At 41.2% G+C, this 13,648-nt stretch overlaps 1 protein-coding gene across 1 annotated transcript in view; it reads left to right on the forward strand.

Moving 5' to 3' along the window:
- Nucleotides 1–4,652: 4,652 nt before the first annotated feature.
- Slbp (Stem-loop binding protein) overlaps nt 4,653–13,648 on the forward strand; it is a 42,301-nt gene continuing 33,305 nt past the window's right edge. Inside the window, exons 1-2 of the mRNA XM_067149911.2 lie at nt 4,653–4,841; nt 4,977–5,723. Of these exons, the coding sequence (XP_067006012.2) occupies nt 4,828–4,841; nt 4,977–5,723 (761 nt within the window). The 5' untranslated portion in view covers nt 4,653–4,827. The remainder of the gene's footprint in view (nt 4,842–4,976; nt 5,724–13,648) is intronic.

Genomic DNA, 13,648 nt, shown 5'->3' on the forward strand with positions numbered 1-13,648 from the left:
AGTCGGGGAATAAGAATCTACAGTTTAAGCTATAAACAATGTTATTCACCCTGGGCAAATGGTAATTTAGGGGAAGGCACCTAAAATTTAATTTTTTAAAATCCATGTTCTTCGTCCTATGTAAAAGTACTACGTAACAAACGTTATATAGAATACAATTTCCGATCATTTATGTTTTATTCAGTTTTACCGTACCGACTATGATAAGATTGGTATTGCAGAACTGGAAGACAATAATGTGAAGGCCTACAATATCGAAAGCGCGTAACATTGATCAACAATAACATTACACTGGCCGTTGTTTGTTGTAATGTTCTATGCCTCTTATGCTGACATTCAACTCCGATAGATGGTATTACTGCTGCGTACCGAGTATAACAGCCTAACTGAATATTGGCGGGAAATAGCTGAGGTGTTAGATAACTTTCTTCTTTAGCATGCTTTCCTCTGGTTCATACATTTTTTGATACTGCTGGTACGCAACACACTGGTTCATCCTAGTATGCCAGCTATTCGATTCCTACTCTGACGCGCTGTTTTGAATGAGCAGTGTACGCACTTAAGTCAGAGGATCAGTTAGTAGTAGTAGGAGTAATAGTATGAAATGGTCTAGAATTACAATTTAGGCCTTTTCCAAATTGAAGTACCACAATTCACTAAATAACTCAAAATTCAACCCTGAAATGAGCCGTTTATAAAGAAAAGCTTCTTCCTCTTCACTTTTATTAAATCTACATTAATTTTGTTCCAAATTAGCAGCGAAGATGTTGTTTCTTCTCTGGCTTGGAGGAAAAATTGCCTCCACGTCAGATAGTTCTTTCCCCCGCCAGTGTAGTGAATTGAGATTTTCCGACTCATCGGTACTCCCAGGAAACAGATAAGTAAACGGGCATAGTTTTTGCCCCGGAACTATCCACTATTCGAATCCCCCCGCCGGAAAAAGGACGAAAATTGTTCAAGGATCACGGATGTCTGCGTTTTGGTCATTCCGCTCTGTAGCTTTGGAGTGTTAGTTCGGCAGCATAGTACTGTTCGTTAAAATTGAGAAAATGTGTGGTTTTTCATTTGATCGAGTATTTCATGTGAAAGCATTGCTTTGAATTGCGCCATTCCTACTGACGTCATTGTAATGACCCTTGTTCATTTCAGTTGGGAAAACCACTAAGAGACTCTTTCTGAGAATCTATAAAGGCAGGCAGAGAGCGAGTGTCTGCCATTATAATGAAAACTCCCCAACCTGATTGTAACTGACGGTAGGCAAGCTGGCCTACCATAACAATGAAAATTACCTAACCCAGTCTTCATATGAGGAAAAACGTTGGTGACTTCCCCGTCGTGTTTCTTGGGCATCGTTAAGAGCTATGCAACTTAATACAATCTTGCTCACAATGTTTACACTACCTAACCTAGAGTTCTGTATAAAATTTAGAATTCCGTAGCGAAGCACGGGTACATCAGCTAGTATGAAGATAAAGTTGGAATTCAAGATGACAAACTGGGGCAAATATTAATTTATAGGAAGGGGAGTTAAGGGTTGGAATAACTTACCAAGGGAGACGTTCAATAAATTTCCATTTTCTTTGAAATCATGTACGAAAAGGCTAGGAAAACAACAGATAGGGAATCTGCCTCCTGGGCGACTGCCCTAAATGCAGATCAGTATTGATTGATTGATCATCATTACACGGCCTGCGCTACACTTAGGGAGGCGCCGGTGTGCGGCAACCGCGTGGGGGGAAACCCGGCCTCTCATCGCAATTGCCCTCTATACCGGGCCATGTTCCGCATCCATCCAGCAGGTGGGCCTCGGCGGGCTTGGCCTTATTCTCCGGGATCGAAGACTGGGTACTGTACCGGTTACGGCCTGTACATGCGTATTTTTTGATAGTTAATTGCATTTAATCATCACGCATAATATTCCGAGCAAGCTTGGTTTGTTTACATTCGGTGGAACGAGCGAGCGAATCGAGGACAGCTGTGTGTGTGACGTGGCGGCAGGGACAAGGTAGATCACCCGCCTGACACGCCAAGTGTAGCTGGCCTGACCTGGTATGTTCTGGGTTCAAGCGTCACACCTTCACGAACATTCGATTAATAAAATTTTAAAACTCCTCTAATAATTATGGTAGCGACTTGAGCGACATGTCATTTTGAAGAGAATCACATAAACGTCGCAAAGCGTGAATCTCAAGTAAATCCGTCGAGGGATTCATGGGATAACCAGCTTCAAGTGATCACGCTATATGATGACGTAGATGCCCCCAAACCGAATATAAGGAGGGCTCACTTTAGCCTGATCAGTCAGTCACAGCTGAGTATTCAGCCTGGCTCGACACGCTGCCGTAGTCGTCAGAGGCTATCTTCGAGTAGTTACAGTCTTCATGCGGAACTTAAACCATCACGGCCATATGGGACTTATCAATTGTGCGCGCGTGAACTCTAAAATTATTCAAAGTCTTTATGAACATGGACTTGTAATATCTGCGAGTGTTAAGGGCTAAATTATTCTAAGTCTTTATGAACAGTGACTTGTAATTTTCGCCAGTGATTATTTAAAGTTTTTACAGACATTGACGTGTAATTTTTGCCAGTGATGAACTCTAAAATTATTCAAAGTCTTTCTGAACATGGACTTGTAATATCTGTGAGTGTTAAGGAACAAATTATTCTAAGTCTTTATGAACATTGACTTGCAATTTCTACCATTGATGAACTCTAAAATCCTTCAAGGTCTTTATGAACATGGACTTGTAATATTTGCGAGTGTTAAGGAACAATTTATTCAAAGTCTTTACAGACAGTGACTTGTAATTTTCGCCAGTGATGAACTCTAAAATTATTCAAAGTCTTTTTTGGACATTGACTTGTAACTTTTGCCAGTGATGAACTCTAAAATTCTTCAAAGTCTTTATGGACATTGACTTGTGATTTTTGCCAGTGATTATTCAAAGTCTTTACAGACAGTGACTTGTAATTTTCGCCAGTGATGAACTCTAAAATTATTCAAAGTCTTTTGTGGACATTGACTTGTAACTTTTGCCAGTGATGAACTCTAAAATTCTTCAAAGTCTTTATGAACATGGACTTGTCATTTTCGCGAATTCCTTAAAGTCTTTATGGACATTGACTTGTGATTTTGCCAGTGGTGAGAAACCAATTATTCAAGGTCTTTGTGAACTTTGACTTGTAAATTCTGCGAGTGACGAGGAACACATTTTCGATGTCTCTGTGGACATTGAGTCCATCAGCCACATTGGACTTAGGTGATGAGTGATTACCTGCAACATCGTCAGAGACCATCGGAGATCATCCAGAACATCGGAAGTTCGAGACTTACTCATACACGACCAACCTGGGTGCTCCGGCCTCATCTTAACAGAGTATTTGGCATCTTTCGGAACGTGTTCCAGCCTGTTCGGCCCGGTGAGCTGGAGACCCGGACCATTAAAAGGACGATGTTGAAGACAACCCCTATCTACAATGAGGTGATGTGCAATTTGATATGCATTTCATGAATAAACTCTTATTCAATCTGATTAAACTCTTATTCAATCTGATTAAAATTTTTCTTGTAGATAGGACCCTGCCTCCTGTACCAAGCCCTAGCTAGTGTCTATCCAGTTTCGCCCTGAGAACTATTTCATGCTTACGTTAAAATTAAAATCTTAAAGTCGGACTCTTTTACTGGTACAGTACGAGGGACCCCAAGGTAGTCGGGAGGTGCAACAGGCCCTAGTGGTTATTGCCGCATGGATCGCAACCGGCAAGGACCGCACTAGCCACAGCAGTGCCCATAATGACTGATCTCCTGAATAACTGTACCAGCGAGGAATAGGCTTATGACTTGTACATGATAGTGTCGTTTGCCACGTGGGGGGAGCGGAATACGCCCCCCCCCTCCCAAGAAATATTCCAACGTCGTCGGCTGGCATGTACGGAATAGCACCCTAGGTAGCTTGCTACCATTGCTATCATTATGTTGAATATAGTAGCTAGAGACTGTGAAACAAAACCAACATGTTAAAAATACTCCTTTTTAGTTAAGAAAACATATTGCAATGGAAACAAATGTGTTAGTTAATCATTTACCTTCAAAGCAAAGATGTGTTCGAGGCTGTCGTCGTTTCGGAGGTCTACTAGCTGTGGCTGTCACTTGTTTGTGCTGAGGAAAGTACTGTATGTGAATGCTGAAGGAATGGGATTTGGCAGAAGTTGTGCTCTCACTATAATAGTCTTTTCTAAAATGCCTACTAAAAACCCTTTGACCTTTCCGAAAGTGTCCGTACATTAGGTCTACCTTGTTTTTCATTTTGTCGAGAAATAGCTGGAATTCACTTATTTATTATTTCTGTGTTAACGGGAAACGTATGAAATTAAATGGATTTGCACACGGAATATAGCAGTAAACTAACATATTCTTTAAAACAACCACACATTTTGGAATGCCACTGTTGAGTTAAACTGGCGCTAATAATATACCTAGTGTGATACAACGCGATCCTATTGGTGATTGATGGAACTATTTTATTCATTTACTTGTCTTGTGTCAATGTAATGCAGCTTGGAGGAGTATTTTGAATCTTTCTACTATAATCTCTGGGATCATATACGCGCCATTAGTGTGCAGCTGTGTCCACTGTGCCATTCTCTTTGCACTGTGCAGTTTTCCCGCGCTATTTGTGTTTGTTGGATTTAGGTTGTGTTGGTGTCCTCTGAATGTGTCGATGTTATCATTTAGAGTCGTGTGCAATATTAGTATGTTAACAGTTTAAGAAGGAAGTGTTGAAGGGGAATTTACGCAGATATAACTGTTGGAGATATGAGGAAATGGATGGTATAAGGTGATGACTGATTTGTAATTGTGTAATAACAATGTTGGCTTAGGACAAAGTTTTTAATTGAAGGACATTTGTCTTAAATTTATTGGCTAGTTCATCCACTTAAATGATACATATCTTGACTTGTTACTATTTCAGGTCGTTGAAGTCTAGAGGGAGTCTGAATTCGTCCGGGGCAGCTGAATTGTCTTGGAAAATGGATACTTCCGCGCATAAAAGCTGGGTTGAGCTGATGGACGAAGAGGAATCTCAGTGCGAAAAACTGAGTAATAGTGTGTGTGAAAGTGAGACCAATATTTCGAAAGTGAATGTGAAAGAGGATATCAATGATAGGGATTCAGACGCTACTTTAAATAAGGATTCGGAAATTAAATCTGTCATACCTGAAGTATCAATAAAGAAAGAAAAGGAGGACATCGAGAATGAAGATTTGAGAATAAAATCTGAATTTGATGAACTTGAGAAGGAATGGGTGCAGCAGATAAAGGAAGAAAAAGTTGACCTAGCTGAAATTAACAGTTGTACAAAGATTAAGAAAGAACCAGTTTATGAAACTATTCGGAATGTGAGAAGTGAAGAAAATTATATTTCTAATCGTAATGAATCGTTAATTAAGAAAGAAGTGAATGTGGAAAAAGAACCCAATTTAGAAGAGGTGCACAACAGTGGCTTGACTAACTGTTCAGTAAAGAAGGAAAAGCTTGAGGGTGGAACATGTTCGACTTCTGCTGTTGTAAAAGAGGAAAATTCTAATGGTGATATAGGTATTTCAGATACTACTAATGTACAAGATCTTAGGATGTTGCTACCTCCCAAGAAGACTGCCAGCAGAAAGAGAATGAGGACACCGTGTAAAGATCTTCCTCGAGAAAAAATTCATCATCGGTATGTATTGGAAAGTTGCTGTTTGTATTACTAGCACAAAGTGCCCACTTACATATAAACTTTGGGTTCATTGGATATTTTAGACGTGTATGGAAATACCTGGTTCAAAATGTTCATTACTGGTATGCTTTGTTTGCAATATATCTTTGATTGTTATTGGTCCAAACCATTGGTTCACAATGGGTGTTCCCTGCCTCTTGTGAGAGGTGACCTAAAGGGGCCCCTGGGGCCCTTAGCTGAGTTTTGCCATTGCTTCTGCTTGTGCCAATCTCCTCAATGTTATCCATCCTATCTGACGTCCCTTGGTCAAATCGGTAGATGCCTAGTGTACTCCGTTCGCTGTACACAGAGGCTGGCGACTGGTGATGCTCTTTTCAATTTTTTTTTTTTTTTTTTGCTTGCTAGTTGCTTTACGTTGCACCGACACAGATAGGTCTTATGGCGACGAATGCTCAATTTTTACCAACTGTTAAGGAAATATCCAACGAAATGTGAGAAAAGGTTACAACCACTAAATTAACTTTTTCTTGCTGTGCGGGCAGTATGCGACGCGGCCATAGTTAAGAGCCTCTCGAAGGGAGTGTGTCTCATTGCAGAGCTTGGCCTGGATTTGCAAAGATAGGTTACAGCTACTAAATTACATTTTTTCTTGCTGTGTGGGCAGTATGTGCCACGGCGATAGTTAAGAGCCTGTAGGATGCTAAATGGTTTATTTTGTCACCTATTCAATACATATAAATTTTACATTTAGGAATTTATTATTAATTCCGCTTGAGACATGTATCACTCTTCATTGAGTGCATCATCAGTCAAATTACCTCCTCAAGGCAAAAATCAGGTACCTGATTAGTATTTAACATGCACAAATTAAGTATGAGAAACTCTTGTACAATGGTGATGGTTAAACAATATAAGTTTAAAGAATAAGACGTCGGCACCAATGCTTAAAATTACTGGGTAATTAGAGCAGAGTTCAGCAGTGGTGCTCTGAAGAATAATTGACGCACTCATAGGAAATTATAAAGTTTATAAAATTATTTACAGTATAACAGTCAGGGGGAAAGGGTATAGTGCTCGGCGTCAATGTTTGTAACAAAAATTACTGTCAATGGTTGGTAACTATACAGTAAATTTACATTATCCAATTGAACAGTGAGATTTTTTTTTTGGCTAGTTGCTTTACGTCGCCTCTCCAAGGGAGTGTGGCCTCCAATGGGGGTCACTGTTCTCATGGCAGAGCTTGGCCTAGATTTGCAAAGATGTCATTGCTTTACTTCTCGCACCTCAGCACTCGCTGCATTTAGCCGCGTGCGGAGCGACTATCGTTTGTTTACACAGTCGCAAAACTGGTGCTCAGTTCTGCCAACCTCTGTACTTAGGAACTAATGAGTAAGGTGCTTTGATAGCGGGTGGTGGTGATTATTGTTACACGATTGGTCTGGACTGGTTCTTGCCGTGCGGACGGTTAGGATAGGATCTGGACAAGATTCTTGCCGTACGGACGGTTAGAATAGGATCCGGACAAGACCATTGGTCTGGACAGTTAGGAGCCGCGAAGCGGCCTTAGGCATCTAGTTTTGATAGCTGGTGGTGGTGATTATTGTTACACGATTGGTTTGGACTGGTTCTTGCCGTGCGACGGTTAGGATAGGATCTGGACAAGACCATTGGTCTGGGTGGTTAAAAGCCGTGAAGCGGCCTTATGCATCTAGTTTCGATAGCTGGTAGTGGTGGTTATTGTTACACGATTGGTCTGGACTGGTTCTTGCCGTGCGGATGGTTAGGATAGGATCTGGACAAGATTCTTGCTGTGCGGACGGTTAGGATAGGATCTGGACAAGACCATTGGTCTGCACAGTTAGAAGCCGCAAAGCGGCCTTAGGCGTCTAGTTTTGATAGCTGGTGGTAGTGATTATTGTTACACGATTGGTCTGGACTGGTTCTTGCCGTGCGGACGGTTAGTATAGGATCTGGACATTTAGAAGCCGCGAAGCGGCCCTAGGCATCTAGTTTTGTGTGGAAACACGATTGGTCAAGGGGGTCTGGGGAAGCCCCGAGGTATTCTGTAGGGCGATAGGAGCGCAGTCTGTGTTGGGAAATGGCTGCTTGCGATGGATGTATAATTAATGTAGGAGGTTTTGTGCGTGATTATGAGGGAAAAGTAAATGATTTAGTGCAGTTGTATGAAAGATACGGCTTACTTCCTAATCACCGAGTGTGTGAAAAGTGTGGACGTGAAGTTAAATTGACTGTGAGTGTGATGAATGGCACTCGTATAATTTTTCGTGTCGTCGATTCGAAGGGGGTGTAAGGTGCGGATGGTTTGTGAGTGCACGAAAAAACACTTTCTTTGAAGCTCTTCAAAATACGATATTGCATCGTCCTGTGGTGCATTCAACCCAAGCCGCTGGGTCCTATTGTGAAGCTTGAGTTGGGTTTTTCTAGCAAAACAGTAGTTGATTGGTCCAGCTTCTGTCGAGAGGTGTGTGTAGACTGGGTGGTGGCCAATAAAAAAAATTTAAAAAAAATTGGTGGGCCTGGCATTGTTGTCGAAATTGACGAAAGTAAATTTACAATGGCGAAAAATGAGAGTATCCTCCTATTCAATACATCATATATTCCGTCATTAGACGGAGCAAACAAATTCAAACATGTTTCGGCTCGCTTGAGCCATCTTCAGTGAAAAAATTAGGGGGGTTGGAATAATTTACATAATATAAGTTGTAAATTATAAAAAAGTTGAAAAAAATGCCTTTGCTGGCAGGTGTTTACAGTGCACTATGTCTTCTGGTATGGGCTAGAGCAATATTGTTACTTTCATTGATCTGTCTCAACTTTATCCTTGGCTTTGACAAGATGAAAGTGACTGAGGTATGAGTGATGCTAGCAATGCCATTCCTTATGCAGCCAGTCCCTGCTATGAATGATGTGAAAATATTGCTCATAGGGTCAGTTGGTGCATGCATTTCAGTGGGCTTGGCAGACTGATATGTAATAGCAACTACTGGCTCGGTGAGGAAAGCAACGGGAAACTACCTCACTCCTCATTTCTCTCGTACACCTCTTCAGTGATGCCTAGGCCATTTATGACAGCTGATGGCGGAGCTGTTGAGAATCCAACCAGCCTTTGGGCTGAGGACTAAACACATACAAGTTGAAAAAATGCTAAAAAACATAAAGAAAGAGCAAATGAAAAAACAAAAAAAAAAGAGAGCCTAGACGGAAACAAAATTAGCACAAATATACAATATTTACATCAATATGCAGAGCAAAAAACAACTTATTGCAACAAAATTCAGTGAAACAGGTGTTAATTTAAAATAATAATTGAAACTAAAAACTGCGTTAACCTAAGAAACAAGGGAATGAGAAAACAAATGATGCAGATGGAAATGTATAATAGTAGCACATGGTGAGGTTGTGGACCTCATAGTTTACAAATTATTGGTTTAGTAAAAATGACAAAACAGTTTGAAATTGCTGTCAAAATCATCCTAGTGGAAACCCATCACATCAAATTGGTCAGGAGGAGAGCGGGAGCAAACATTTATGAGAAACCAAGCCTGATATAACCTGCAGGCGAAAAGCCTGTGACAAGGAGAAAAAACACCAATGAAATTTAAGGCTTTAGAAATAGCAGCATTCTCAATATCTTCTCAATCTAGCGGTCCCTTTCTTCATTGTTTCATATCTTGCCGAATCCCTATTCAAGAGCACCTTCCCCCTAAACGCGAGAGTGCATGAATTCTTCAAAACTGCCGCAGCCCTATGTCCTCCTCTACATTAACGTATTTAATTACTGCTCTTGTGTATTTCACATTGTCCACTATTATTATTCATTTCCATCTGCATCATTTGTTTTCTCATTCCCTTGTTTCTTAGGTTAACACAGTTGTTTTTTTAAGTTTCAATTATTATTTCAAATTTACACCTGTTTCACTGAATTTTGTCGCAATAAATTGTTTTTTTGCTCTGCATATTGATGTAAATATTGTATATTTGTGCTAATTTTGTTTCCTACCGAGCTCGAAAGCTGCAGTCGTTTAAGTGCGGCCAGTATCCAGTATTCGGGAGGTAGTAGGTTCGAACCCCACCCACTGTCGGCAGCCCTGAAAATGGTTTTCCACGGTTTCCCATTTTCACACCAGGCAAATGCTGGGGCTGTACCTTAATTAAGGCCACGGCCGCTTCCTTCCCACTCCTAGCCCTTTCCTGTCCCATCGTCGCCATAAGACCTGTCTGTGTCGGTGCGACGTAAAGCAACTAGCAAAAAAAAAAATTTGTTTCCGTCTAGGCTCTCTTTTGTTTGTTTTTTCATTTGCTCTTTATGTTTTTTAGCATTTTTTCAACTTATATTATGTAAATTATTCCAACCCTCTTAATTTTTTCACTGAAGATGGCTCAAGCGAGCCAAAACATGTTTGAATTTGTTTGCTCCGTCTAATGACGGAATATATGATGTATTGAATAGGAGGATACTCGCATTTTTCGCCATTGTAAAGTGAAAACCGTCAATACAGAATGATTCTAATATCTTGTAATGAAAGTAAATTTGGTAAAAGGAAGTATAATAGGGGCAGACGTGTGGATGGAGAGTGGTGTTTTGGAGGGGTGGAGAGGGAGAACCATAAAAACTTTTTTGGTTGTACCTGCGGAGAGAAGGAACAATGTCACTTTGCTCGAAGTGATAAAGGACTGGATACTGCCTGGAAGCATTATAATATCCGATTGCTGGAAGGCGTATGATTGCTAGGAGCACGAGGGATTCGTACATCTCCGCGTCAATCATTCTGTTGAGTTTGTGGGCACGATAAAGAGTCATCACATCCATAGGGGGAACAGGAGGGCGATGCCCAACAATCGCCCTGTCGTGCGCACGCAAAATATCGAAAATCGGTGGCGGCATTTCAAGCACGGCAGCTATTCTGTTCCACGGTTCGGCAGGAGGAAAGAGTATTTTGTGGGATATCTTGCCGAATCCCTATTCAAGAGCACCTTCCCCCTAAACACAAGAGTGCACGAATTCTTCAAAACTGCCGCAGCCCTATGTCCTCCTCTACATTAACGTAAGTATTTAATTACTGCTCTTGTGTATTTCACATTGTCCCACATTATTTCCTTTACATTGTGTTTGTGCTTTTATTCAGCAAGGGTTGGTAACGCAATGTATTCATCAGCATTGATTGCAATGATGTCACATTCTGTTCACGTTGACCATTGATAATGCAAGTAGCTACTTTAGCATGGCCGATGGCGGGTGCTGTTTTTCATTAGGTTATAAAAGTAAATATACTTCTGGGTGCAGGATGGTAGACATCGCAATGAACACATCTCTCCTCTAAAAGGAATTCCAAGTAAGATTTGCATTATTTTCACTTCCTTGTAATGTTATAAACGTTGGGCTGCGGGATGTAAAGTTATACCTGCAAAGATAGGTTACAGATACTAAATTACATTTCTTTTCTTGCCATGCAAGGTTACAGCTGCTGCTGCTACTACTACTATTACTACTACTACTACTACTACTACTAACAGAGCCTTTTGCCAGGTTTTTATTTTGCGCTGGTTGGTAACGGAATCAGCGAGTTAGGAATTCTGGAAATGATACCTTGTCAGCCAATGGCTGTGCTCGTAGCTGGCCAGGCGGATAGAAGGGCAGTGGCTCTTCAGAGGCGTGGAGACTGAGAACTTCAGAAACTTTTTCGTACTCTCTGTCGAAAAAAGGGATGAAGCCACGTTACTTGCCGTTATTAAAGACTGGATCCTCCCGGGCACAATAATCATATCGGACTGCTTGGAGGTCGAGGGATTCGTGCACCTCCACGTGAACCACACTCTTCAGTTTGTAGTCACTAAGAAGAGTGGTCACGTCAATAGGGAGAACAGGAGGGTGTTGCCCATCAATCGCCCTGCCGTGCACACTGAGAATATTGAAAACCGGTGGCGTTATCTCAACACAGGAGCTACTTGGTTCCGGGATTCGGTAGGAGAAAACGATTTTTCCATAGTTATCTTGCCGAATCTCCCTTATTGTAAGAGCTCGTTCCCCGTAAATGCCCGGGTGCACGAATTCCTCAATGCTGCAGCAACTCTCTACCCTCCTCTACATTCTGGTAAAGTTTCACATATCTTTATTGTTGTTCTGTATTGTACATTGTTTTCTTCACATGTTACATTTACTTGCGCTTTTATTGTGCTGCGATTGGTAACGGATTATCATCAACATTCTACCTTGTAGAGGATAGGTGTGTTTACTGCAACAGCCAAGGAGCCACCCGCCATCTTGCAGAATGACGATTTCTTGTATAACCTACCGTTAATTGAATTTAGCACATGTCATTATTCATTGCTTAAGCACACTGTAGCATTGAGAGATTGCATTTAGTTGTGTTTTTACTGTGCATGGATTGGTAACGGAATGTATTTCACTTGACTGGAGGAAATGACTTCATATGATTGTATCTCAGCCAATTGAAGTGGATTATTACATAATAGGTTAGTTTCAATGCTGCTATTCTTACCTAGAAGTGATTCTGGAGGAGAGATGTGTTCATTATGCCTGCTAGGGTCCAACCCACCTGCCCTTAGAAGTATATTTACTTTTATAACCTGAAGTAGTGGGGGTCCAGGTGCCATTATCCATTGCTTCTGCCAAGGATCATGGGCATTGGCCGACATTACCAACTACTACAAAATATAAAAAAAAAAAAAGACTAAAGAGGGCCGTGAAGTTTGAAAGTTTCTTATTATTGTGCAAACATTTATTCCAGCGAAGTGAAGAGCAACATTAAATAAAATAGCAAGATGTGTAAAAGTAAATACAATGAAGAACAAAGTGACTGTGGACAAAAACCATCTGCAACGAATCGGTACTCCCGAGAGTAGTTCACAGAAAGGTTTTCACGTCTAGAACCATTGAAATTTTACCATGGCATGTTTTTTGTGAATTGTCTGTGTGAGTTTTCAGTTAAACACGGATGATGCAATGACTGTCCACTCCATGCGGAAGCTAAAATATGAAGTGTGTGGATACATCGAAGGGCATTGCAAGACACTACAAAAAGTGACAATAATAGTGTTTCACTGTCTGAATATTATTTCTCACTTGTCTGGGTTGAACACAACCTTCCCTTATCTGCAGCAGACACTGCCACCGTGGACAACCACTTTGTATGTTGGCATCTCTTGTTCTGCATACAAATTTGAACTTCATGCATCAGCTCTTTTTCCCATGCTATTCACCCAGCAGGAGAATAGAGGACAAGCTGGAGAAGGGCAAGTGATGTCATGTGAAACTGGTGAGAATACCCCAGTGCCACAAGTTGAAACTTCGCTGCACCATAGACTCTTGTTTGTGTGGGAATTAGAGCAGGTTTTAATCAGTTTTTCTGTTCCTTGGTTTTAACGGATGGAATAAAGAGCTGAGCTAGTGCATGCGTTGAATTCAAGGAGGATCTGCACCTGATTGCATCACTTTCAGAATTCAACACATTTCGTTACCAGCTACTGCTCAATATCAATTCCTAAACATGTTTTGCTGTTCGGCCAACAATCTGACACAAAACAGTGCCCCCTCTCTACGGGGAAATACTCCCTTCGAGAGGCTGTATGGTATGCATCCCTGATGTGTGTTAGACCCATGGGTTTTGTCACTATTAACCGACAACAAACAAAAGAACCCTCGGCTACTTCGGTTCGCGCAGCTTGTTTTCGGTTCACCCCGATGTTACCCGACGAATCAAGGACAAGCATACGGGCAGCTGGCTGACAGGCATGCCGGCTGTCAAACTGACGTTAACACATACTGCAAGTAGCTGCAGACAGGCTCTTCGATTGAGATTATTCTTTCATTAAAGCCGGAAACGCAAGGCAATTAAAAGAACGAAAGTAAATGTAAAGTGGCCAAAAGTATTAAGCATTGAGTT

This window comes from Anabrus simplex, chromosome 1 (genome assembly GCF_040414725.1).
Source record: "Anabrus simplex isolate iqAnaSimp1 chromosome 1, ASM4041472v1, whole genome shotgun sequence".
Lineage (NCBI taxonomy): Eukaryota > Metazoa > Arthropoda > Insecta > Orthoptera > Tettigoniidae > Anabrus > Anabrus simplex.